The sequence below is a fragment of the Carcharhinus amblyrhynchos genome, chromosome 22 (assembly GCF_965287045.1).
Source record: "Carcharhinus amblyrhynchos chromosome 22, sCarAmb.v2.hapA, whole genome shotgun sequence".
NCBI classification, from domain to species: Eukaryota; Metazoa; Chordata; class Chondrichthyes; order Carcharhiniformes; family Carcharhinidae; genus Carcharhinus; species Carcharhinus amblyrhynchos.
In genome coordinates this window covers 38,095,086-38,120,432 of record NC_137345.1, presented here as the reverse complement: position 1 = coordinate 38,120,432, position 25,347 = coordinate 38,095,086, and the positions used below count along the sequence as shown (strand labels likewise).

Sequence of the window (25,347 nt, the reverse complement as noted above, 5' to 3'; positions counted from 1 at the left end):
ATAGGCAGAAAAATCAAGTGCCAGACTGAGATAAGGACCAAGTAAAAAAAAAGTAGGGAATGGATAAGATATAAAAGAAATGTTCATCTTAGGGTTTTGTAGCTAAACGCTCAGGGCATTCAAACAAAATGGATAACTTATAGATGTAAAGGGGTATGATATAGTTGGCATTATGGAGATGTGTCTCCAAGGTGACCAAGCATAGGAGTTAAACATTGAGGGCTATTCAGTGTTTAGGAAAGACAGACAGAAAGGAAAAGCTGCTGGAGTTGCATTGTTATTCAAGGATGATATTGATACGATATTGAGGAAAGATGGGTGGGATTCTCCAGCCATGCTGGTCTAAAGGCCAGAAATGCCCATTCAACTATCAATGGGGTTTCACATTGTCTGCAATCCGTCAGCTAAAATTCCAGTGGGATGTAAAAACTCCGGCCGATATTAGCATAGGTGATGTGGAATCTATATGGATCAAGTTGAGAGACAACAAAGGGCAAAAGACATTGGCGGGGTGATATGCAAACCATCAAATCATCATAGAATCATAGAAACCCTACAGTGCAGAAGGAGGCTATTCAGCCCATCGAGTCTGCACCGACCACAATCCCACCTAGGCCCTACCCCCATATCCTTACATATTTACCTGCTAATTCCTCTAACTTACACATCTTAGGACTCTTAAGGAGCAACTTCTTAACATGGCCAATCAACCTAACCCGCACATTTTTGGACTGTGGAGGAAACCGGAGCACCCGGAGGAAACCCATGCAGACACAAGGAGAATGTGCAAACTCCATCAAACGTATGGTCATGGTGGGAAAAACATTAGAAAGGAAATCACAGCTGCATGTGTTAAAGAAACATTTGTGATTATGGGCGACTTTAATCTGCATATAGATTGGGAGAGTCAAGTTAGTCACAGCACAATAGAGGAAGAATTTGCATAAGGGATGGTTGAGGCACCAACAAAGGAACAGGCCATCTTGGACTGGAGATTGTGCAATGAGAAAGGATTAATTAGCTATTAGTGAAATAGTATGGTAGAATTCTTTGTCAAGGTGGACAGTGATGTAATTGATTTGAGGCTTGACTTGCCTGGGCTTGTAAAATCTCACTTACTGTCCTGTCTGGAGACAATCCACATCTCTCTAATCCATGCTAATTCGATCTCCACTCACATCGTCTGCATCTTTAAGACTTGAATAGCAGGTTAGCTGCAAAGACTTTCATTCTAATCAGTATTCTGTAAACTATGTGTGTCTTTATTTGCCTTTCTCTGATCAGAACTTTCCACTAACCTGACGAAGGAATACTGTTTCCGGAAACTTGTGGGATTATTATCAAATAAACTAGTTGGACTTAAACCTGGTGTTGTGAGACTTCTTACTGTGTTTACCCCAGTCCAATGCTGGCATCTCCACATCATTGATTCTGAGACCAGGGTCTTGAATCTCAATAAAGCTGCCAATAATGGTATAAAGCATAAATTGGCCATGGTGGACTAGGAAACATGACTGAAAAGGAAGACAGTGGACAGGCAATGGCAGGCAATTAAAAAACAAATAGGTGAACTCCAGAAGTTATTTATTCCTCTTTAGTGCAAAAGTGATAAGGGAATTGTGGCCAAACCATAGCTTACAAGGGACATTAGAGACAATGTCAGATTCAAGGAAGAAGCATACAAATTGGCAAGAAAAAGCATAGGCCTGAGGACTGGGAGCAGTTTAAAATTCAGCAAGGAGGGCCAAGGGATTGCTTAAGAAGGGAAAAATAGAGTATGAAAGTAAGCTAGTGGAGAACATAAAAACTGACTGTAGAAGTTTCTATAGGTATGTGAAGAGAAAAAGATTGACAGAAACGAATGTAGGCTTTATATAGTTAGAAACTGGAGAACTCATAACAAGGAATAAAGAAATAGCCGAGGAATTAAATTGCTTTAGTCTTCACATAGGAAGACATGAATCATATATCAGAAGTTCTGAGAGAAACAGGTTTTATTGAGGAACTGAAGGAAATCAACATTAGTAGACTGGTTCCTACAGATTGGAGGGTAGCTAATGTAAGTCCACTATTCAAAAAGGGAGGTAGAGAGAAAACAGGGGACTATTGACAAGTGAGCCTGACATCAATACAGGGAAAGTTGCTACAGTCCATTATCAAGGATTTCATAACTCAGCATTTGGAAAGTAGTGGCATAATCAGACAAAATCAGCAAGTTAAAGCACATGGGATTGTAGGTAATATCTTGAGATGGGTAGAAAGCTGGTTAGCAGACAGGAAGCAAAGAATTGGCTTAAATGAATCTGTGCTAGGACCCCAACTGTTCGCATATTAATGATTTGGAAGAAGGAACTGGATGTATTATCTCCAAGTCTGTGGATGATACAAAGTTGAGTGGGAGGAGGATGCAGCCCTGAGGGGGATGCAGAGATGCTTCGGTGTGATTTGGACAGGCTGAGTGTGTGGGCATATACATGGCAGATGCTTGGAATGTGGATAAATATGAGATTATCCACTTTGGTGGAAATAATTGGGAAATAAATTATTACTTGAATGGGTGTAAATTGAAAGAAGTGGATACTCAGTGAGCTCTTGGTGTCCTCGTGCATCAGTCGCTGAAAGTAAGCACACAGATACAGCAGGCAATAAAGAAGGCAAATGGTTTGTTGGTATTCATAACAAGAGGATTTGAGTCTAGGGATAGGGATGTTTTGCTGCAGTTGTATAGGGCGTTGGTGAAGCCACAGTTGGAATAGCACATGCAGTTTTGGTGTCCTTATTTGAGGAAGGATGTCCTTGCTACAGAGGGAGTATAGTGAGAGTTTACCAGGCTGATTCTTGGGATGGCAGTTCTGTTTTGTGAGGAGAGATTAATTTGGTTAGGATTATATTCACTGGAGTTTAGAAAGTAAGATGGGATCTCATGGAAACTTGGAAAATTCTAATCGGGTTAGACAGGGTAGATTCAGAAAGATTGTTCCCAATGATGGTGAAGCCCAGAATTAGGCGTCATAGTTTGACGATAAGTCTAAACCTTTTAGAACTGAAGTGAGGAGAAATTTCTTCTCCCAGAGGATGGCGAATGTGTGGAATTCACTCCCATAGAATGTAGTTGAGGCCAAAACATTGTCTGATTTCAAGAAGAAACTAGATATAGCTCTAGGGGCTAAAAGGATGAAGGGATATGGAGAAAAGGGGAAATAAGGATATGAATTTGATAATCAGCCATGACTAAAATGAATGGTGAAGCAGGCCAAATGGCCTACTCCAGCTTCTGGTTTCTATGTTTCTATGCTTAAATTAAACTGATAGATAAACAAAATTATTCATAAGAAAAAATACAAAATGATAATGCAAGTTATCTTATTATACGATCAATCTTCAACATCCTCCATATTCCCCATGCCTTGAAAACATTTCTTTTAGTAACTTCAAAACTTCAATGTTCTCGTAATCAAGTACACCACAAGGGGGCGATTCTCCCACCTTGCCACGCGTGATGCAGATCACCCCAATCCTGGGGAATAGCATGCAGGTCTAAAAATCCATTTCCAATCCAAAGCCAAACAGTTTGTGATTCTCCCTGCCCCTTTCTAATGGGGCACCCAGAAAGAACACAAAGTCACTTTGCATGAGATTGACTGGATTTCCATCTCATTAACAAGTTCAGCACACGATCATCCCCACTTCTCCAGTGGGATGTCACACGGGTGCAAATCACTGGTCCCTTGAAGTGTGATTCAGGCTGTTAAGACACAGGCCAGAAATGCCAAAGTGTTTTGAGAAGTTAGCCTAGGCCCTAAATTTTACATTTTGGTTTGACATTGGTGAGCAAAAGTTGTTTCACTCCAGGTATGATTCAAGTGATCCACTAGGGAGCTTTTCCTTTAAGAAGAAAATGAACAGTCAATATTCAAAGATGGCTTAATTTTCCAACACCTTTTGGCTTCATACTCGTAATGCTCTAGTAGGTATATATTTTATAAAATCAAAACATGCAAACATAACAGTAATATAATCCAATTCAGCCCTTATCTCCCACCATCTGACATTCCTTCTCCTTTCTTTTATCAACAAGCTGCTGTTGCTTCCTCATTCCCCTACAGAATTCCCTTCAGTCCTTCATCCTGCTTTGATTCTAAATTTAACCTCAGTTTTGTCATAACGATGATAAATTAGTTCTGGTAACATCCTCAGAGAGCTAGGCAGGATCAGGAGGATACAACTTTATATGGGTATAGTTCACAAAGGTCACTTTATCTCCGTCTCCTTTCTTGTTAATTAGCCTTAGCTCCTCTATCAGGAAGTCCAACTCCTTTGTTTGCCTTGGATATTTACCTTTACTTTCTGTACATTCTTTGGCAAAAACACACAGCAGATTGTCTCCCTTGTGTCAGAACCTCTTGCAACCATGCTTCCAGAGATCACTGTGACAGTTATGTTGTTGCAAAAACCATTGTCATTTACTTGAAGAGTAGAGTTTCATTGGATATCCACGGCTATGCAGGCTGTACTGATTGATTACACCAGCAGTTCATTTCAAATGATGGTATAGTTTCAGCAAACAGTTTCATTCCACACCGTTGTCCTTTCCTTTCAGCTGCAGTAGTAAAATACTTCTGCTCCTCAATCTCCATCTTGAGATCACATGTGACAGCTGATTGATCTATGTTTTCCTTTGCATAGATGATTAACTACTTTTGACAATCTTGCAATTTATGTTGAAGTACTTTTAACAGCTCAGGAACAGATTCCAAAGCAGTCAACTTGTCTTGTATCTGACTCCACACCTGTTCACTTTCTTTATTCACGTTATTGTCCAGTAACTGGTTCTCCGTCTCCACCTTGACCAGTTTTACATGATTGATCGAGATTTCCAGCGACTGCATCTCAGACCAAATAAACATCATTTTCTCCTGCTGAACCTGTGCCAACTTGAGAGGATTAGGTCTATATGGATATAGCTCCACTGGAGCAGCATTATCTATCACTACCTCATTACAATAGTTTTAGTATTTACTAGCTTATTCCTACATGTCTCTCTGTGTGATTATGACTCTTTGAGGTCATTTTGATTTTCTCCAGAAGGTAACTGAATAATTTATCCCAATTTCTGATGCATTTCTTATTATCCAATTTAATTTGCGGAATGTCAAATTCATAATCATCGAAGTTTAGTTCTTCACTCTGAATTGTAACCATTAACACTTCTTTCTTCTGTTTTCCTTCAATATAAAAATACCATTTGAACTTATTCACATGACATACTGTGAGTTTTCCTTCTTTCTGGTGTTCTTATCAAATAGTCAACCTGACTCAATTTCCTTTCAATTTGGTAAGGTCCACTAAACCTTGCTTTTAAAGGTTCACCAAACACAGGTGGTAATACTAAGACTTTATCCCTACTAGCAAAACCACAAATTTTTGATTTCTTATTCACTTCCTGTTTTGTCACATGCTGTGCCAGCTTTAAAGGTTGTCTAGCCAACTGACCTGCTCTATTCAATCTTTCCCTAAAATTTGACATAGTCCAATAAAGCAGTCTCAGAACACTGACTCACCAATTTCTCCTTAATCAATTTAAGTGATCCTCTTACCTCATGACCAAAAATAAATCCAAATGGACTGAATTTAGTTGATTCATTAGGTTCATCCCTAATTGTAAAAAGCACAAATGGAATTCCTTTATTCCAATCCTCTGGATAGTCTTGACAATAAATCCTCAGTATCGCCTTTAAAGTTTGATGCCACTGCTTTGACACTGCTTGCTATTCTGAATGGCACACAGTTTGATTTGACTTGATTTGATTTATTATTGTCACATGTATTAACATACAGTGAAAAGTATTGTTTCCTGCACGCTACACAGATAAATCATATCGTTCATAGAGAAGGAAAGGAGAGAGTGCAGAATGTAGTGTTACAGTCATAGCTAGAGCGTGGAGAAAGATCAACTTAATGCAAGGTAAGTCCATCAAAAGCCTGACAGCAGTAGGGAAGAAGCTGTTCTTGAGTTGGTTGGTATGTGGATTGAATATAAAAGTAGGGAGGTCTTGCTGCAGCTGTATAGGGCATTGGTGAGGCCGCAGCTGGAGTACTGTGTGCAGTTTTGGGCGCCGCACCTGCGCAAGGATATTTTGGCCCTGGAGGGAGTGCAGAGGAGGTTTACTAGGCTGATACCGGAGTTGAGGGGATTGAGCTATGAGGAGAGGCTGAATAAACTAGGCTTGTACTCGTTAGAGTTTAGAAGAATGAGGGGAGATCTCATTGAGACGTATAAGATGATGAATGGGATGGATAGGATAGAGGTGGAGAGACTCTTCCCGCTCAAAAAAGACAGTAGGACTAGGGGGCACAGCCTCAAGATAAAGGGGAGGCGGTTTAGAACGGAGTTGAGGAGGAACTTCTTCACTCAAAGAGTGGTGAATCTCTGGAATTCTCTGCCCGTTGAAGTGGTGGAGGCTGCCTCGCTAAATATTTTTAAGAAGCGGGTTGATGGGTTCTTGATAAGAGAGGGGATTAAGGGTTATGGGGAGAGGGCGGGAAAGTGGAACTGAGCCACAACAGATCAGCCATGATCTTATTGAATGGCGGGGCAGGCTCGAAGGGCTAGATGGCCTACTCCTGCTCCTATTTCTTATGTTCTTATGTTCTTATGTTCTTATGTGACTTCAGACTTCTGTATCTTTTTCCCGAAGGAAGAAGATGGAAGAGAGAATGTCTGGGGTGCATGGGATCCTTAATTATGCTGGTATGCTTTCTGATGCAACGGTTTTATCTCCGCATCTTTCTGTTGTAATTCTGCCAACTTCCTGAACTAAAATTTATGGGCGGCACTGTAACACAGTGGTTAGCACTGCTGCTTCACAGCTCTAAGGATCTGGGTTTGATTCTCGGCTTGGGTCACTGTCTGTGCGGAGTTTGTGGGTTTACTATCAAATAAACTGGTTGGACTTTAACTTGGTGTTGTGAGACTTCTTACTGTGCTTACCCCAGTCCAATGCCGGTATCTCCACATCATGTGCGGAGTTTGCACATTCTCCTTGTGTCTGCATGGGTTTCCTCCAGGTGCTCCATTTTCCTTCTATAGTCCAAAGATGTGCGGGTTAGGTTGATTGGCTGTGCTAAAATTGCCCCTTAGGGCCCTGTGATGTGTAGGTTAGAGGGATTAGCAGGTAAATATGTAGGTAATGTGGGGTTAGGACCTGGGTGGGATTGTGATTGGTGCAGACTGGATGGGCCAAATGGCCTCTTTCTGCACCATAGGGTTTCTATTTCTATTTCTAAAAGTATCCATTCATCCTCCACCATTTCTTGCTCTTTCTCAGCCATTTGATTAAAATGCTTTCTGATAATTGAACTTCAACTTGTTTATCTTCACCCTTTGATTTCTCCTCTTGTCTTAACCTGTGCCTTTGTGAACTTGTTGCCAGACAATCATGAAAAATTCCAGGATATGCTTCCTTTAACACCTCAGTCATTTAACTCTCCACTGGCTTTTCAGCCACAGTAGGCATCACTCCCACCTGTGATGCAGCTATTTCATTACTCAAGATAAACTGTATTGCTGGACAAGAGAATTTTTCTATCACTCCTACTATCACTTCACCACTTTCCACTGGACTCTCCACCCTCACCTTCTCTGCTGGAACACTACTCTTCTCATCCTGAATTCCACATATTACTACATTTGCTGGCAATACTCCTAACTACGAAACTCCTCATCTCTCACTATCAATGATTGACTAGCCCCTGTACCTCTTAAAATTGTACCTTCTTTAATTGCTCCCCATACTCCTCCTGGGTACTCGAGTAAACTTTACCCACACAAGTAAATTCCTTGAAGAGAACTGGCACCTTCGGATCAATCAACCCTTAACCAGACTGTACATTTTTTTGCACCTCTTTAGCTTCAACTGGAGTTTCCTTCGCCACTTTAACAAACACCACCTTTGTCTTCCCAGTGCTTTGCTTAAACCACAAACACTGCAACTTTGTGTGTCCTATTTCATTGCAGTGAAAATATCTGAGGGTTTTTATTTCTCTTCCGCCCTCATGTGTTTCCTTTTTAACCTGAGGTGCTCTGTCTTTATTATCTCCCTTTATCGTTATGATCTGAAGATTTTTCTTTCCCCCAGTTCTATCCCTCACAGCCTGAAACTGATGTCAGATACTAAACATTAATTTGTGAACTAATTCATAGACATCTGCCATTTCTTGCAGTTTTAACCCTATGCTCTATCACATAAGTTCTCACTACTTTGGGGAGTGAATTTTTAAAACTCCTCTCAAATAAATTTATCTCTAAGAGCGTCATACATCTAGTCTATTTTCGAGGCCCTTAATCACCTATCAAAATTACTTTGTTTGAATCTTTCAAATTTTATGTACGTTTGAAAAGGTTCTTTCATTAGGTTTCTAAATCGTTACCTGTAGGCTTATGGCGCTAGTTCATATGCATTTAAGATGGTGTTTTTCCACCTCATCATAATCTTGAGATACATCCTCTGATAGTGATGCCCATACCTCACTAGCTCTACCTAAATAATTTTGTTTGAATCAATACTACCCACAAGGTCTGTAGCCATTACATTTATTTAGCTGCTTTCTCAAATTAAATGGAAAAGTCTTCCATATCCTTCTCATCAAACTTCAGCAACACTTGCACATATTTAAACAGATCCCCACCAAGCTTTTGACCATGATGGGTTCACTCTTCCTCACTGTCCCCAAATTTTAACAAAGAGCGACACACTGGGAGAGGGAGAGAGGGAATCACTGTGTTTCCATGGATCACGGTGCTGCAATCTGTGGAACTCTTTCCCACAGAAGGTTGTGGAAGTCAGGTCAATGAGTGCCTTTAAAACAGAGATAGATAGGTTCTCGATCAATAAGGGGATCAGGGGATATGGAGAAAAGGCAGGAGGATGGGGTTGAGAAAAATATCAGCCATGATCGAATGGCAGAGCAGACTCGATGGGCCGAGTGGCCTAATTCTATTCCTATGTCTTATGTCTTATTGGGGCAGAGAGAGAAAGAATGACATATTGGGAGAGGGAGGGAGAGAAACAAACTAGGAGTAAGAGAGAAATACAAATTGTGGGAGGGAGTGACAGTGAGAATAAGAAACAACTGAGAGAGAGAAAGAGAGAGAGGAGCACAAATTGGGAAGGAAGGAAGTTTGAAACTTAAATTGTGGGGAGCGAGTGAGCGAGAGAAAGGGTGGAATTTTTTGTCTGCTGCTGGGATTGCTCGTAGCCACAGATTGGTGATGTAGCATTGGCTGAGCTACTAAATTTCCTGTCGTGATTGGGCTGGAAAATCCCAGCCAAAGAAACATGAAGAAGAGGGAGTGGAATTCCTGCACAGTGTGCTATTATACCTGGAGCAGCTTTCCGCTGAGGACACGGCTTCCGTGGTGAGATGAGGGAATGAATTAAGTTTGGTTTTGGTTTAATTTAATCATTTTCTGTCTATTGTAAAAGCTGTAAAATCGCAAGAAAATTTATTTACCCCTTGCTTATTAATGTATTTGGTGAATTAACGGATTTACTCGATGGCTGGAATTTTACCACCCTGCCCACCAAGGGATTGGGAGCGAGTGAGGGCTGGACAATGAAAGGTCCGCTGACCTCGGGCAGGATTTTACAGTTTCGGAATGAGTGAAGCTGTAAAATCCCACCTGTGGATGATGTTACAGAAATATCACAATTCCATTTACATCAAAATTACTCTTAAATTTTTCTTTTGCTTTCATGTTGTCCCTTTAATTTATAAATTCTGATATTCATTTCATTATAAAGCAGGAGGTTTTAACTTTGTATCTTGATGGCAGTGGGATACTCAAAAAAAGTAAATGTAATAACATTTGCAAACAGTGGGCAAATCTCATGGAAACAAAATGTCATGTGATTGAGCATGGTCATGTGATTGTATGTCATGTGATTGAGTATTATGTGGTATAATGTCACGTGATCAAATTTCCAGGGTTATTCCAAACCAGACCTGGCAATGTGTGGAGCCAGCGGTGAAGTGGAATTGTCACTTGGCTAGTAATCCAGTGATCCAGTGTAATGTTCTGAGTTCAAATCCCACTAAAATCCCACATCATGACTTCAAATCCCACCACAGCAATATTTACATTAAATTCATAAATCTACAATTAAAAGCTATTCTGGTCACCATGAAACCACTGTCATAAAAACCTGGTTCACTAAAGGCCTTTTAGAGAAGGGAATCTGCTGACTTTACCTGGTCTGATCTACATGTGACTATAGATCTACAGCAATGTGGTTAACTCAGTAAATGCCCTCATCTACCACACAAACTGCTGCAAAGTCAGAAAGAAATGAAACTGGTGGACAACCCAGAATCAACCGAGGCACCTTCGCTGTCACTGGGTCAAAATCCTGGAACTCCCTCTCTAGCTGCACTATGGGAGTACCTACATGATGGGCGTTTCAAGAAGGGACTCAGCTCCACCTTCAATAAATGAACTTGTGGAACTCTTTGCCACAGAAGGGGGCCAGTTCATTGAGTGTCTTTAAGACAGAGATTGATAGGTTCTTGATCAATAAGGGGATCAGGGGTTATAGGGAAAAGGCAGGAGAATGGGAATGAGAAAAATATCAGCCATAATTGAATGGTGGAGCAGACTCAATGGGCCGAGTGGCCTAATTCCGCTCCTGGGTCTTATGGTCTTAAGATCTAAATGCTCGTCCAGCCAGCGATACTCATGCCCCTGTGAAAGAATAAACCATTTTTAAAATCCCCATATCTGCGCCATCACTGATTGACCATGTAGAATAGTCTCTTTCAGTGCTTTACTCTGTGTAATTCCATGAAGTGGATTTGTTACCTGAAGACACGGGGAGCTGTTGATCTGGAACAATCAGACATCTTTTCAGACTCTGATACAGGCCTTTGGATTCAGCCAACTTCAACATGCCTTCGCTGCCGTCTATTCCATGGAAATTCTTAAATCCCAGTTTCTGCAGCTAAAAAAAACAGGAAAATATTCATTGAACTCTTAATTTTCTGTCGTCTCTCTTTTATTTTGTAAGCCTATCCATGAATGATACAGAATTTACTGCCTTTACTTCACTCAGAAACATGGGAGCCAGAGAATGGTGATCAAACTCCTCAAGCTGGCACCAATCTGAATCTTAACTCCGTTTACCCACCTTACTGCTGTAACTCATAAAAAATCTATTAATCACAGCTCTGTGATTATCCCAACCATAACCACCTTCTGGGAGAAAGAGTGAGATAGAGAGGGATAGGGATAGAGAGAGAGATAGAGAGAGTGAGATAGAGATAGAGATAGAGATAGAGAGAGAGAGAGAGAGATAGAGAGAGTGAGATAGAGATAGAGAGAGTGAGATAGAGATAGAGAGAGAGATAGAGAGAGTGAGATAGAGATAGAGATAGAGAGAGAGTGAGATAGGGCTAGAGGAAGAGAGAGAGATATAGAGAGAGAGAGACAGAGAATGAGGGCAGGATTTCACCAATATTTGTCAGAGTGTCAGGCACTGACTGAAATCTGGCCTGTTTCTCTCCAGATTCACAGCCGTGTTTTCAGTCCACACCAGAATCTGGGGGTGTGGTTTACACCATCACTCCATCAGGGTGAGGTCTAATAGAACTGACAAAGCTGCCTCCACCGAGATCGGGCACCATTTTTAAAGGGTGCACCAATCAGTGCTGGAATTAAACTCCCTCAAAGCCCACCATGTCGTGGGGTCTTCAGCTGCATTAGGCAACCCACTCCCAACCATCCACCCTACAGCATGTGTATCGGGGGCACTCTTCCCCCCACCCCACCCCCCCCAAACAACCAGACAAATATTGGGTCTCTCTCCGCACCCCCCCCCCCACACCCCCCCATAACCCCTCTAACTGATATTGCCCTCAGCTTATTGCCATTGCCCAACACCCCAGGTGCTGCCATCTGGCAACAACCCAACACATAAATTGAAGCCCTCCCCAATGGAAGGCCAATCCTGGTACTGCTCCTCTGCACAGGTTGGCATTTCCAGGTTGGCACTGCCCACCTATGCAGGGACACTGCTCGGGCCTGTCTCCCTCTCTTCCTCAGGGATTATACTTACCTTGGTGACCCCTTTAAATCCACTTGATTCCCATCCTTATAAACCTTGCAGTGGTGAGGGTGAGGGGAAGGTGAGAGGTGAAGGTTAGGGGGAGGGGTGGGAGGTGAGGGTGAGGGGAGTGGTAGGTGAGGGTGGGGGTAGGGTGGGGGATGAGGATGGGGGGTGGGAGGTAAGGGTGGGAGGAGTGGGAGTGAAGATGGGGGGTTGGAGTGAGGGTCGGAGGAGTGGGAGGTGAGGATGGGGGCAGTGGGAGGTGAGGGTGGGGGCAGTGGGAGGTGAGGGTGGGGGGAGTGGGAGGTGAGGGTGGGGGGAGTGGGAGGTGAGGTTGGGGGGGTGGGAGGTGAGGGTGGGGGGAGTGGGAGGTGAGGGTGGGGGGAGTGGGAGGTGAGGGTGGGGGGAGTGGGAGGTGAGGGTGGGGGGGGTGGGAGGTGAGGGTGGGGGGAGTGGGAGGTGAGGGTGGGGGCAGTGGGAGGTGAGGGTGGGGGGAGTGGGAGGTGAGGTTGGGGGGGTGGGAGGTGAGGGTGGGGGGAGTGGGAGGTGAGGTTGGGGGGGTGGGAGGTGAGGGTGGGGGGTTGGAGTGAGGGTCGGAGGAGTGGGAGGTGAGGGAGGGGGAGTGGGAAGTGAGGGTGGGGGGAGTTGAAGGTGAGGTTGGGGGGGTGGGAGGTGAGGATGAGGGAGTGGGAGGTAAGGGTGGGAGGAGTGGGAGTGAAGATGGGGGGTTGGAGTGAGGGTGGGGGGAGTGGGAGGTGAGGGTGGGGGGAGTGGAAGGTGAGGTTGGGGGGTGGGAGGTGAGGGTGGGGGCAGTGGGAGGTGAGGTTGGGGGGGTGGGAGGTGAGGGTGGGGGGTTGGAGTGAGGGTCGGAGGAGTGGGAGGTGAGGGAGGGGGAGTGGGAAGTGAGGGTGGGGGGAGTTGAAGGTGAGGTTGGGGGGTGGGAGGTGAGGATGAGGGAGTGGGAGGTGAGGGTGGGGGTAGGGTGGGAGATGAGGATGGGGGGTGGGAGGTAAGGGTGGGAGGAGTGGGAGTGAAGATGGGGGGTTGGAGTGAGGGTGGGGGGAGTGGGAGGTGAGGGTGGGGGTAGTGGGAGGTGAGGGAGGGGGGGTGGGAGGTGAGGTTGGGGGGGTGGGAGGTGAGGGTGGGGGCAGTGGGAGGTGAGGTTGGGGGGTGGGAGGTGAGGTTGGGGGGGTGGGAGGTGAGGGTGGGGGCAGTGGGAGGTGAGGTTGGGGGGGTGGGAGGTGAGGGTGGGGGCAGTGGGAGGTGAGGGTGGGGGGAGTGGGGGGTGAGGCTGGGGCAGTGGGAGGTGAGGATGGGGGGAGTGGGAGGTGAGGATGGGGGGAGTGGGAGGTGAGGGTGGGGGGAGTGGGAGGTGAGGATGGGGGGAGTGGAAGGTGAGGCTGGGGCAGTGGGAGGTGAGGGTGGGGGGAGTGGGAGGTGAGGATGGGGGGAGTGGAAGGTGAGGCTGGGGCAGTGGGAGGTGAGGGTGGGGGGAGTGGGAGGTGAGGGTGGGGGGAGTGGGAGGTGAGGATGGGGGGAGTGGAAGGTGAGGCTGGGGGGAGTGGGAGGTGAGGATGGGGGGAGTGGGAGGTGAGGATGGGGGGAGTGGAAGGTGAGGCTGGGGCAGTGGGAGGTGAGGATGGGGGGAGTGGGAGGTGAGGGTGGGGGGAGTGGGAGGTGAGGGTGGGGGGAGTGGGAGGTGAGGGTGGGGGGAGTGGAAGGTGAGGCTGGGGCAGTGGGAGGTGAGGATGGGGGGAGTGGGAGGTGAGGGTGGGGGGAGTGGGGGGTGAGGGTTGATGGCGGGGGTTGGGAATGGAACTTGGAGTAAATAAGGACACAGGTGGGCATAGTTTTAGATGAGGCCAAGTTTAGTGAGTAGAATGAGAGAGGTCAGCAGGGAGTGTGTTAGAATAGAATCATAGAACCCTCCAGGGCAGAAAGAGGCCCTTCGGCCCATCAAGTCTGCACCAAACACAATCCCACCCAGGTCCTACCCCCATATCCCGACATATTATACCCACTAATCCCTCTAACCTACGTATCCCTGGACATTAAGGGGCAATTTCTTAGCACGGCCAATCAACCTAACCCACACATCTTTGGACTAGGATTATATGTTCAGGATGTTCAGGTCTAGAAATGGCAATGATTGGATAAGGTGGTAATCCAGCTGAAACTGGTCCACGTTACAGGGTGGAAATGGGCAGCCTGAATGGTGTTGTGTGGGTTAACAGCTCTGTGACAGACTATTCTGCACGGCCAGTCAATGCTGCTGAGGGCAGAGGATCTTAACAATGATTTATTCTTTCACAGGATGTGAGTATCGCTGACTGGGCCAGATTTACTAAAGGTGATGCTGAACTGCCTCTTGAACCACTGAAGCCCATTGTGTAGGTACTCCCACAATGCAGTTAGTACCAGGATTTTGACCCGGTGACAGTGAAGGTGCCTCGGTCGATTCTGGGTGGTATATCCAGTAACATTTCCAGTAGCAGTTTGGGTGCTAGCTGAGGGCATTTACCAAGTCAGGCTCAATCCTGGCACCAAGGTTGTGAACAGTCTGGTTTGTTCAGAGACAGCCTGGCAGATCAGTAAGCTTTCAGTTAACCTGCATTGTACCCCTTCCAACATCAATCTATTCTTCCTGAGGACTGGTATCCAGGACTGAATGTGGAATTCCAGGTAGAATTCAACCACGTTTTATAAACCTGTTTATTCCAATCCCACTGAGAGAGGTTTTGGAATTATTTCTGTATGTGTCCATTGGTTTCTGTTGATTAGTCTGCATGGAGTCTTCAATCTCTCTGCCCCTCCACTGCTCCGAGCTTCCCATCATCCTTTTTAGATCCAGACATCCACATTTTCCTGAATTCAACAGCAATTGTGACAATTTAGCCCGATCACTTAATCTATCAATGATCCTTTGCAGCTTTCTGCTCTCATCTACATTATTTTCTGTGTCAACTAACCTGGAGCCCTCAGGGTGTCCAGCTCCCTATTTCCTTATCCCAGTTTTGTGTTGATACAGCGATTGCGGAGAGAGCAGTACAGATTCCTGGGAACCACAGCTGCTGAGTGAGAAAGGAAGGAATGTCTGCCACATGCCCCCAGTTTAAACTGAGCAAATCACATAGAAGAATGCGACTTCAACTTTAATTCAAGTCAAATTGCCCCTAAGCAACGATACCCGACTGTCAATGTGATTGCTGATCACCTTGATACCTGTTCAGCAGCTTTTCCTGTTCCACAGGTTACTTGTAAAGACTCGCATTCTAATTGGTAATCTGTAAGTTTGTGTGCTGTTATATGCTCTGCCTGAGGCCAGAACTCTCCATTCACCTGACGAAGGGGCACACCCTGAAAGCTTGTGAGTTTACTATCAAATAAATTTGTTGGACTTGGCGTTGTGAGACTTCATCCCAGTCCAATGCTGGCATCTCCACATCACCACAGACAACATCCAGGACTAGGGCAGTGTCTCTCTCTCTGGGAAACACAGGATCCAGAATGTCAGCAGCAAAGGTATGAGCTTGATAATTTATCACTGCCACGTCCTTGGAAAAGAAAATGTCACTTTTTTATTCATTTCATTTTATTCCACTCCCTTCTGACCGATTTGCAGCAGTAGTGAGCACAATTGTTCCCAATGTGTATTTGTGTAGAGCGTCAGATATGTTGCAATCTAATGTGACTGCCAGAGCAGTCTCCCACATTTCAATCCCATCGGTGTGTAAGAGGGGATTCACCAACAAACAGGACGGAAAACACTCCCGACTCCCTGTGGAGGCCACATTGAATATCCTGATCTTACCTCATTTCATCAGTTCTGCAGAATGTTACTCGCCGTCTCCTCACATCCCTCTGCCAACAGGTTGGGAGCTGGTGGTGAGTGAGGGGGAGGGGGGGAAGGTGGGGAGTGAGGAGGATAGGGGGGAAGGAGGGGAGTGACAGGGAGAGGGGGAAAGGTGGGGAGTGACAGAGAGGGCAGTGGGGGAGGGAGGAAGGTGGGGAATGAGGGGGAAAGTGGTGGGCAGTGAGGGGCTGGAGGAGGGGATGGAGATGGAGAGGGGCACTAACATTTCCAGTCTGATCATCTCACCCAAATCTGTCTGCAATGTTCCAGAGGAAATGTGAGGCTGAACCCACCAGCCTCTGACAGGGCAGGGGATTTTTTCAGGAGAACTGGGTGGGACGAGTTGAAACACATTTGAAGCACTACCACAGCTACAGGTATTCTTGAAAAGGAGCAAGTTTCAGAGATCTGGAGAATGAACAAGAGTATTGGACTAATTGGATTACATTCAAAGCACCAGAACAGGTATGATGGACCAGATAGCCTGCGACTACGCTGAATGATTGTGTAACTGTTATTGGATGATTCTTTACAGCTGGATGATTTAGTGAGTGTTCAGTTGCTGTCTGTGATTGATTGACTGAAGGAGCAATTAGACATTCCCCTTGTTTAAGATTTATTTATTAGTGTCACAAGTAAGCTTACATTAACACTGCAATGAACTAACTGTGAAAATTCCCTAATTGCCACACTCTGGTGCCTGTTCGGGTACACTGAGGGAGAATTTAGCCAGGCCAATGCACCGAACCAGCTCGTCTTTGGACTGTAGGAAGAAACCAAAGCACCCGGAAGAAACCCACGCAGACACGGGGAAAACATGCAAACCCCACACAGAGAGTGACCTGAGCCAGGAATCAAACCTGGGTCCCTGACACTGTGAGGCAGTAGTACTAATCACTGTGCTACCGTGCAGCCCATTTGATTATACTATCCTTTGATTAAATATTTCTGGGTTAGAACATAAGAACATAAGAAATAGGAGCAGGAGTAGGCCATCTAGCCCTTCGAGCCTGCCCCGCCATTCAATAAGATCATGGCTGATCTGTCGTGGCTCAGTTCCACTTTCCCGCCCTCTCCCCATAACCCTTAATCTCCTCTCTTATCAAAAACCCATCAACCTGCGTCTTAAAAATATTTAGCGAGGTAGCCTCCACCACTTCAACGGGCAGAGAATTCCAGAGATTCACCACCCTTTGAGTGAAGAAGTTCTTCCTCAACTCCGTTCTAAACCGCCCCCCCTTTATCTTGAGGCTGTGCCCCCTAGTCCTACTGTTCTTTCTGAGCGGGAAGAGTCTTTCCACCTCTATCCTATCCATCCCATTCATCATCTTATACGTCTCAATGAGATCTCAGAGTCAGATAAACATATTCTGTTGTAATTACACATTATTTTAATGTTTGATTTACTTGGTGTTGCAATTATGCACAAATAAGGTGATGTGAGAGTTGTGGTTTATCAAAATGTTATGCTTACATAGAACATAAGAACATTATGTTCAAAATATTTTGATAAACCACAACTCTCACATCACCTTATTTGTGCATAATTGCAACACCAAGTAAATCAAACATGAAAATAATGTGTAATTACAACAGAATATGTTTATCTGGCTCTCTGAATTTAAACCCAGAAATATTTAATCAAAGGATAGTAATTGTATCATTTGTTATCTGGACTGAGGGGCCAGAATCCATTATGCTTGTTAAAACACCTAAACCCCAGAGAAAATATTGCTTTATTGATAACTCAAACTCTGACCTCTGCTGTCAGTTACACAACATTAGTGGTTTCAATGATTTGTTTTTTTTATTATTGATATGTTAATGGCTTTGACTGAATGACACTTTTTGTTCTCTAAATGAAATGACCTTTTTCTTTTTAACTCAGTCTCACACACACATGCACAGTTTCACACACATACCAGCTACATCACACACAGTCTCACACACATACCAGCTACACCGCACACAGTCTCACACACATACCAGCTACGCCACACACAGTCTCACACACATACCAGCTACATCACACACAGTCTCACACACATACCAGCTACACCACACACAGTCTCACACACAGTCTCACACACATACCAGCTACATCACACACAGTTTCACACACATACGAGCTACACCACACACAGTCTCACACACAGTCTCACACACATACCAGCTACACCACACACAGTCTCACACACAGTCTCACACACATACCAGCTACACCACACACAGTCTCACACACATACCAGCTACACCACACACAGTCTCACACACATACCAGCTACATCACACACAGTCTCACACACATACCAGCTACACCACACACAGTCTCACACACAGTCTCACACACATAGCAGCTACACCACACACAGTCTCACACACATAGCAGCTACACCACACACAGTCTCACACACATAGCAGCTACACCACACACAGTCTCACACACATAGCAGCTACACCACACACAGTCTCACACACATACCAGCTACACCACACACAGTCTCACACACATACCAGCTACACCACACACAGCCTCACATACATACCAGCTACATCACACACAGTCTCACACACATACCAGCTACACCACACACAGTCTCACACACATACCAGCTACACCACACACAGTCTCACACACATACCAGCTACACCACACACAGCCTCACACACAGTCTCACACACATACCAGCTACACCACACACAGTCTCACACACATACCAGCTACACCACACACAGTCTCACACACATACCAGCTACATCACACACAGTCTCACACACATACCAGCTACACCACACACAGTCTCACACACATACCAGCTACACCACACACAGTCTCACACACAGTCTCACACATATACCAGCTACACCACACACACCTAATCTCTCCCACACTCATTATTATTAAAAATATGTGAGATTGAAAGGACAAAATCACCTTCTCATAGTTTTCTGCCCAACTGTTGTAAAATTTCACTTTCTCCTCAGGATTCTTGATGCTGTACACTGTGAGAATGTTCTGGATAGAATGATCTGTGTCTGGACCAGATTTTGCCATTCTGTGAGAGGAAGGTTCTCCAGTAAATAACAGCTAGTCAAAATAGAAATGAATTAACAAGATTAAACGTGTATTTTTATCACATAAGAACATAAGAACATAAGAAATAGGAGCAGGAGTAGGCCATCCAGCCCTTCGAGCCTGCCCCGCCATTCAATAAGATCATGGCTGATCTGTCGTGGCTCAGTTCCACATTCCCGCCCTCTCCCTATAACCCTTAATCCCCTCGCTTATCAAAAACCCATCAACCCGCGTCTTAAAAATATTTAGCGAGGCAGCCTCCACCACTTCAACGGGCAGAGAATTCCAGAGATTCACCACCCTTTGAGTGAAGAAGTTCCTCCTCAACTCCGTTCTAAACCGCCCCCCCTTTATCTTGAGGCTGTGCCCCCTAGTCCTACTGTCCTTTCTGAGCGGAAAGAGTCTCTCCACCTCTATCCTATCCATCCCATTCATCATCTTATATGTCTCAGTGAGATCTCCCCTCATTCTTCTAAACTCTAACGAGTACAAGCCTAGTTTATTCAGCCTCTCCTCATAGCTCAACCCCCTCAACTCCGGTATCAGCCTAGTAAACCTCCTCTGCACTCCCTCCAAGGCCAAAATATCCTTGCGTAAGTGCGGCGACCAAAACTGCACACAGTACTCCAGCTGCAGCCTCACCAATGCCCTATACAGCTGCAGCAAGACCTCCCTACTTTTATATTCAATCCCCCTCGCTATGAAGGCCAGCATCCCATTCGCCTTCCTGACCACCTGCTGCACCTGCAGGCTGGGTTTTTGCGACTCATGCACAAGGACCCCGAGGTCCCTCTGCACCGTCGCCTGCTGCAGTTTTTTGCCCCGTAAGTAATAATCCTTCCTACCATTATTCCTACCAAAGTGGACAACCTCACACTTGCCAACATTAAATTCCATTTGCCATTTCCTGGCCCATTCGCCCAGCCTATCTAGATCCTTCTGCAGACTCTCCACACCCTCCGCACAATTTGCCGTTCCACCAATCTTGGTGTCATCAGCAAATTTCGACACCTTACACTCGGTTCCCTCCTCCAGATCATCTATATAAATGGTAAATAGCTGAGGCCCCAGCACCGACCCCTGGGGCACTCCACTAGTCACCAACCGCCAATCCGAATAGCACCCATTAACCCCCACTCTCTGCCTCCTATTTGACAACCAGTCCTCTATCCACGCTAACACCCTACCCCCAACTCCATGCCCCCTTACCTTCTGCAATAACCTCCTGTGAGGTACCTTGTCAAACACCTTCTGAAAATCAAGAAAGACCACATCCACCGGCTCTCCTCTATCCACCGCCCTAGACACATCCTCATAGAACTCCAATAAATTTGTCAGACACGACTTCCCCTTAACAAAACCGTGCTGCGTCTGCTCTATCAAGCAATTCCCCTCAAGATGCCTCACTATTTCCTCCTTGATGACGGATTCTAACATTTTACCCACAACAGACGTTAAACTAACCAGCCTATAATTCCCTGCCTTTTGCCTGGCACCCTTCTTAAACAACTGCGTAACATTAGCCGCTTTCCAATCTTCCGGCACTTCCCCGGAATCCAGCGACATCTGGAAAATAACCACCAAGGCATCCACTATCACCTCCGCCATTTCTTTCAGAACCCTCGGATGCATTCCATCCGGTCCTGGCGACTTGTCCACAATCAGCCCCTCCAGTCTGTCGAGCACCTCCTCTCTAGTAACAGGAATGTCATTAAGACCCTTCAGTCCTACCACCTTTCCATCTCTAACACCCGGCAAATTATTCACGTCCTCCTCCGTGAAGACAGAAACAAAAAAGTTATTCAGGACCTCAGCCATATCCCCATCCCCTACCACTAGGTCCCCTTTCTCATCCTCTAAGGGTCCAACGTTCACCCTAGCCAGCCTCTTCCTTTTTATATATTTATAAAAACTCTTGCTATCCTTTTTTATATTAAGCCTCACATCCCTCCCATTCAAATCTCTGAAGCAATGTCTCGAAAATTCAGCTAGTTACAGATTTGTCTGATCCTTGTTCTGTACAGGCCAGCACTGAGTTAATTAGAATAGAATCATAGAATCCCTATCGTGCAAAGGAGGCCATTTGGCCCATCGAGTCTGCTCCTATAACAAACCCACCCAAGTTCTACCCCTGATGTAATTACTTTTCTCATCACCCTGCCAGTAAGGGACAGTGTAGCATAGCCAATCAACCTAACCCACACATCTTTGGAGATTACGGATAATATATTATGGATTGGGTGCTACATTGCATTAGATATCCATCACATGTCCACAAGGTTTATATCTTATTGCATGGTCATAGAGAATAATTTGAAATCAGCACTTTGACTTGTAACTGCTTGTGTAAACAATGCTCATGGAATTTTCCAGTTGTTTGTCACAGATTTTGACGAAGAATTCAGGAGTCTTTTTGAAAGATATTTTCACCCTGTTAATTTAGGAATTGAAATTTCAAAAGAAAGAGCGAATTTGCTTTCCTGTGACCTCTGAGAATCCAAGGATATTCTCCAACTGATGAGTTTCTTTGGAAGTGGTATAAGAACATAAGAACATGAGAAACAGGAGCAGGAGTAGGCCATCTAGCCCTTCGAGCCTGCCCCGCCATTCAATAAGATCATGGCTGATCTGTCGTGTCTCAGTTCCACATTCCCGCCCTCTCCCCATAACCCTTAATCCCCTCGCTTATCAAAAACCCATCAACCCGCTTCTTAAAAATATTTAGCGAGGTAGCCTCCACCACCTCAACGGGCAGAGAATTCCAGAGATTCACCACCCTTTGAGTGAAGAAGTTCCTCTGCAACTCCGTTCTAAACCGCCCCCCCTTTATCTTGAGGCTGTGCACCCTAGTCCTAGTGTCCTTTCTGAGCAGGAAGAGTCTCTCCACCTCTATCCTATCCATCCCATTCATCATCTTATATGTCTCAATGAGATCTCCCCTCATTCTTCTAAACTCTAACGAGTACAAGCCTAGTTTATTCAGCCTCTCCTCATAGCTCAACCCCCTCAACTCCGGTATCAGCCTAGTAAACCTCCTCTGCACTCCCTCCAAGGCCAAAATATCCTTGCGTAAGTAGGGCGCCCAAAACTGCACACAGTACTCCAGCTGCGGCCTCACCAATGCCCTATACAGCCGCAGCAAGACCTCCCTACTTTTATATTCAATCCCCCTCGCTATTACTGTTATTACTGTTATTACTGGTATTACTGTTATTTGGCTGGCAGAGGCAACAACTAATTGTGTGCAGCAAGATTCCACAAATTATACCCAGATAAGTGACTAATGTTTCAGAGTTTTCAGAAGTTTCTCCTTGGCACAAATTTGTATCACACCCGGATGCTGAGAGGAGAGTTGAGGCTGTTATGTCCCTTTGAACAGTCGGAATCTCTCTTTTAGGAGGCTTCCTGTGAGAAGCTACCATGTCACACATTAAATTCTCTCTGACATTTCTTTGCCTTTTACTATCTTACCAATATCCCTTTACAGTGTTGTAATAATTCTTATGCAACAGTTTCAGAAAAACAACACATTTATTGACGGGTAAATTTGTACAGAGACTGCAGCCTTGTGGTGACAGCCAGCTCCCGAGAAGCTTCTGGAATAGAAACCCCTGCTTATCAGAGTGAACCCCAACCTAGTCCCTGATTGGTTTCCTTTGTCATGTGACCCTTAAAGGGACAATCACCACAAGTTTTCTTCACTCTCTGAAAGACTTAAGGCCAGTTTTCATTTTGGTGTCATTTGTAAATATTAGTATCATTCCGTCTACATCTTTATCCAAATCATTCACAAGGAAAAGACTCAGCTCCTGAACTGATTGTCACGTCAGCATGTACAACCTTTCTGAAAAATTGAGCTGAACTCCAACTCTATGGGCTGAATTCTCCAACCACGAACCTGGCTGGGATTCTCCAGTCCCGCTGCAGTGAACGGAGATTTGGCTGAGCGCAAAATTCTTCACCCTCTCTGGCAGCAGTGCTGGGGCGTGAACAGCTGGAAAATTCTGATCAATGCCAGGGTGCCAAGTGGGCACTTCTAGGCTGGCACTGCCCCATGGGTGTACTGTCCCTGGCCCCGACCACCGAGGGACTTCAATGGCCTCTGGTCTCCCCGCCAAGGCCATCGGGTCTCTGCTGGTGAAGACCAGCTGTGGTTGTTGCCAGGGAGAACACTGACTGGTGAGGAGGCAAGGTCACTGAAACCGGATGGTAGAGTCTGGGACTCACTATGACATGCTAAGCATGCGATTAATATTTAAATTGGCAAAATATTTCAGCAGCAAACCAGGGCTGGTACGATCGGAGGAGGTGGGAAATCCGGTGTGTTTCTTGTTTTCCACCTCTAGCCCAATCTTACCACCTCGCCTCGCTGGACAATGGGTGGGACGAGGTCTTAAGATCACATCAGCTATTTTTTATTCTCCTGCTGTTGATTTAGTGTAAACCGCAGCAGTGCAAAGCCCACCCTTAACCCCAGAGGCGTCTCACCTCAGGCATATTTCTCAGCATGAATGGATTTCACCGGGTTTAACCCTCCTAACTGAGATGTTTACCGTGATTCTGAGGGATATAAAACAAAGAAAAATGCACAGCTGACCTGTCGGATTTTCCAGGAGTAAATTCTGATGTTTCAGTTCAGTGAACTATTTAACTTTGTGGCTCTGATAACCCTTCTCACACTACCCAATGCGTCTGGGCTCTTTCAAACAACGATGTCATTTACAAAATGTACCTGACAAAATTGTGAATAAACCCGTGCGGAGGCAGAGAGAAGGCACGTGGTCGGACCTGCCTGAACTGGTGCAGTTAGTTAACGACACCCATTGGGTGGGATTTAATAGCCTCGTTTCTCTCGAAACCACAAAATCCTGCCCGAGGTCCACAGATTTTCCCATTTTCCGCCTCTCACCTGCTCCAATTCTCATTGCGGGCAGGGCAATAAAATTCCAATCAATAATTCTGTAATTGCCTTCATTAGTTTCCTTGTTTGAAACAATGGGCCCAAATTGAGCATTGCCAGGTGCCACAATTTGGTAAAGTCGGGCGTGAGGGGATTAATGTGATCTGTGCCTGCATCCGAGCAAATGCCCACTTTACCAAGGCCCGCAAATGGCAACGATCTGAACCACACCCGAAACGGGCACAACAGCGATTCAAATGCATTTGCTTGCATTTAAATGGAGTTAATGAGATGGAACACCCAATCTTCCTGCACTTCCCCCGTTACCATCGCGTTCACCCATCCAGATTCAGCATGAAACAGACTTGCTCAGTAAAGCTCTGTTTCAGGCGCTCCAGCTTCTGAAGGGGTAAGTTCAGAGCTCCTAACGGCTCTCTGACTCAGATTAGTGGCGTGAGGGGGAGGGAGTTGGGCCAGATCATCATTCTCTGGTGTGGGAGGTCAGGGGTATGGGGGGATCGTTACCGCTCTGTGGGCGATCGGTGGGGGAGGGAAGGGGGCAGGGTGTCACCATCAGTCTGGGGGTAGGTGGATGGGGGGCAGTTATGTTGGGGGTGTGGGACAATGTCTGTGAGGGCCATCGTTCCTGCTTTTCTCTCCCAGGCCACTTATCTGCTTTTTGGGGTCTGGGAGTGATGTGATAGGGGCGATTTTTTTCAGGTTTTGTTTTTGTTGCGCGTACACAGTTGAAGTCTCCGATCTGAGCAGTAGCGTTTCAGGCACGATAAGCCCTGCCCACACCGTCAGGGGTTGTTGTTTAGAAAGGGCCAGATCTCTTTAAAGAATTTACTTGTGTGGTTAAATTTTACTCATGTGTACCTAAGAGGAGTAGGTAAAGAAGTTAACATTTTAAGAGATTCGGAAGCAAGTCAATCTTTGGTGAGAGATGAGGAGTTATGTATTAGGAATATTGTCAGCAAATGTGGTAATATGTGGAATTCAGGGTGAGAAGAGTGGTGTTCCATCATATAAGGTGAGGGTGGAGAGTCCAGTGAAAAGTGGTGAAGTGATAGCAGAAGTGATAGAGAAATTCTCTTTTCCAGCAATACAGTTTATCTTGAGTAATAAAATAGCTGGATCACAGGTGGGAGTGATGCCTACTGTGGTTGAAAGTTGAGGTAACAAATTCAGAAAGGCACAGGTTAAGGCGAGAGGAGAAATTAAAAGGTGATGAAAAACAAGCTGAAATTCAATTATCAGAAAACATTTTTGATCAGATAGTTGGAAAAGAACAAGAATAAGTGAAGGATGAAGTGGATATTTTTAATTCAGGAAAGTTGGCAGGGTTACAATGGAAAATGATCTAAAACTAAAACAGTCATATCAGAAAGCATACAGGGAAGAAGAATCTGAGTGT

The 25,347-nt window shown here is 45.3% G+C and overlaps 2 protein-coding genes across 4 annotated transcripts in view; one reads left to right on the top strand and one right to left on the bottom strand.

Annotated features, from left to right (window-relative positions):
- Window positions 1–1,581: 1,581 nt before the first annotated feature.
- LOC145357074 (uncharacterized) lies at window positions 1,582–23,770 on the bottom strand. Of its 3 annotated transcripts, XM_080210163.1 has the most exons (4): window positions 23,628–23,770; window positions 18,890–19,010; window positions 10,859–10,997; window positions 1,582–4,934 (listed from the first exon to the last, which is right to left on the bottom strand). In XM_080210163.1, the coding sequence occupies exons 2-4, from the start codon at window positions 19,007–19,009 to the stop codon at window positions 4,891–4,893; spliced, it is 303 nt and encodes a 100-aa protein (XP_080066289.1). In that variant the 5' UTR covers window position 19,010; window positions 23,628–23,770; the 3' UTR covers window positions 1,582–4,890. The 3 variants fall into 3 exon arrangements, 1 of the variants encoding a protein (XP_080066289.1); XR_013889244.1 differs by lacking the exons at window positions 1,582–4,934; window positions 10,859–10,997 and adding an exon at window positions 15,570–15,655; XR_013889243.1 differs by lacking the exons at window positions 1,582–4,934; window positions 18,890–19,010; window positions 23,628–23,770 and adding an exon at window positions 15,071–15,277 and having other exon boundaries at window positions 10,864–10,997.
- Window positions 15,386–25,347, top strand: part of LOC145357072 (methyltransferase-like protein 27) — a 41,260-nt gene continuing 31,298 nt past the window's right edge. The window contains exon 1 of the mRNA XM_080210159.1: window positions 15,386–15,623. Coding sequence (XP_080066285.1) covers window positions 15,609–15,623 — 15 coding nt within the window. The 5' untranslated portion in view covers window positions 15,386–15,608. The remainder of the gene's footprint in view (window positions 15,624–25,347) is intronic.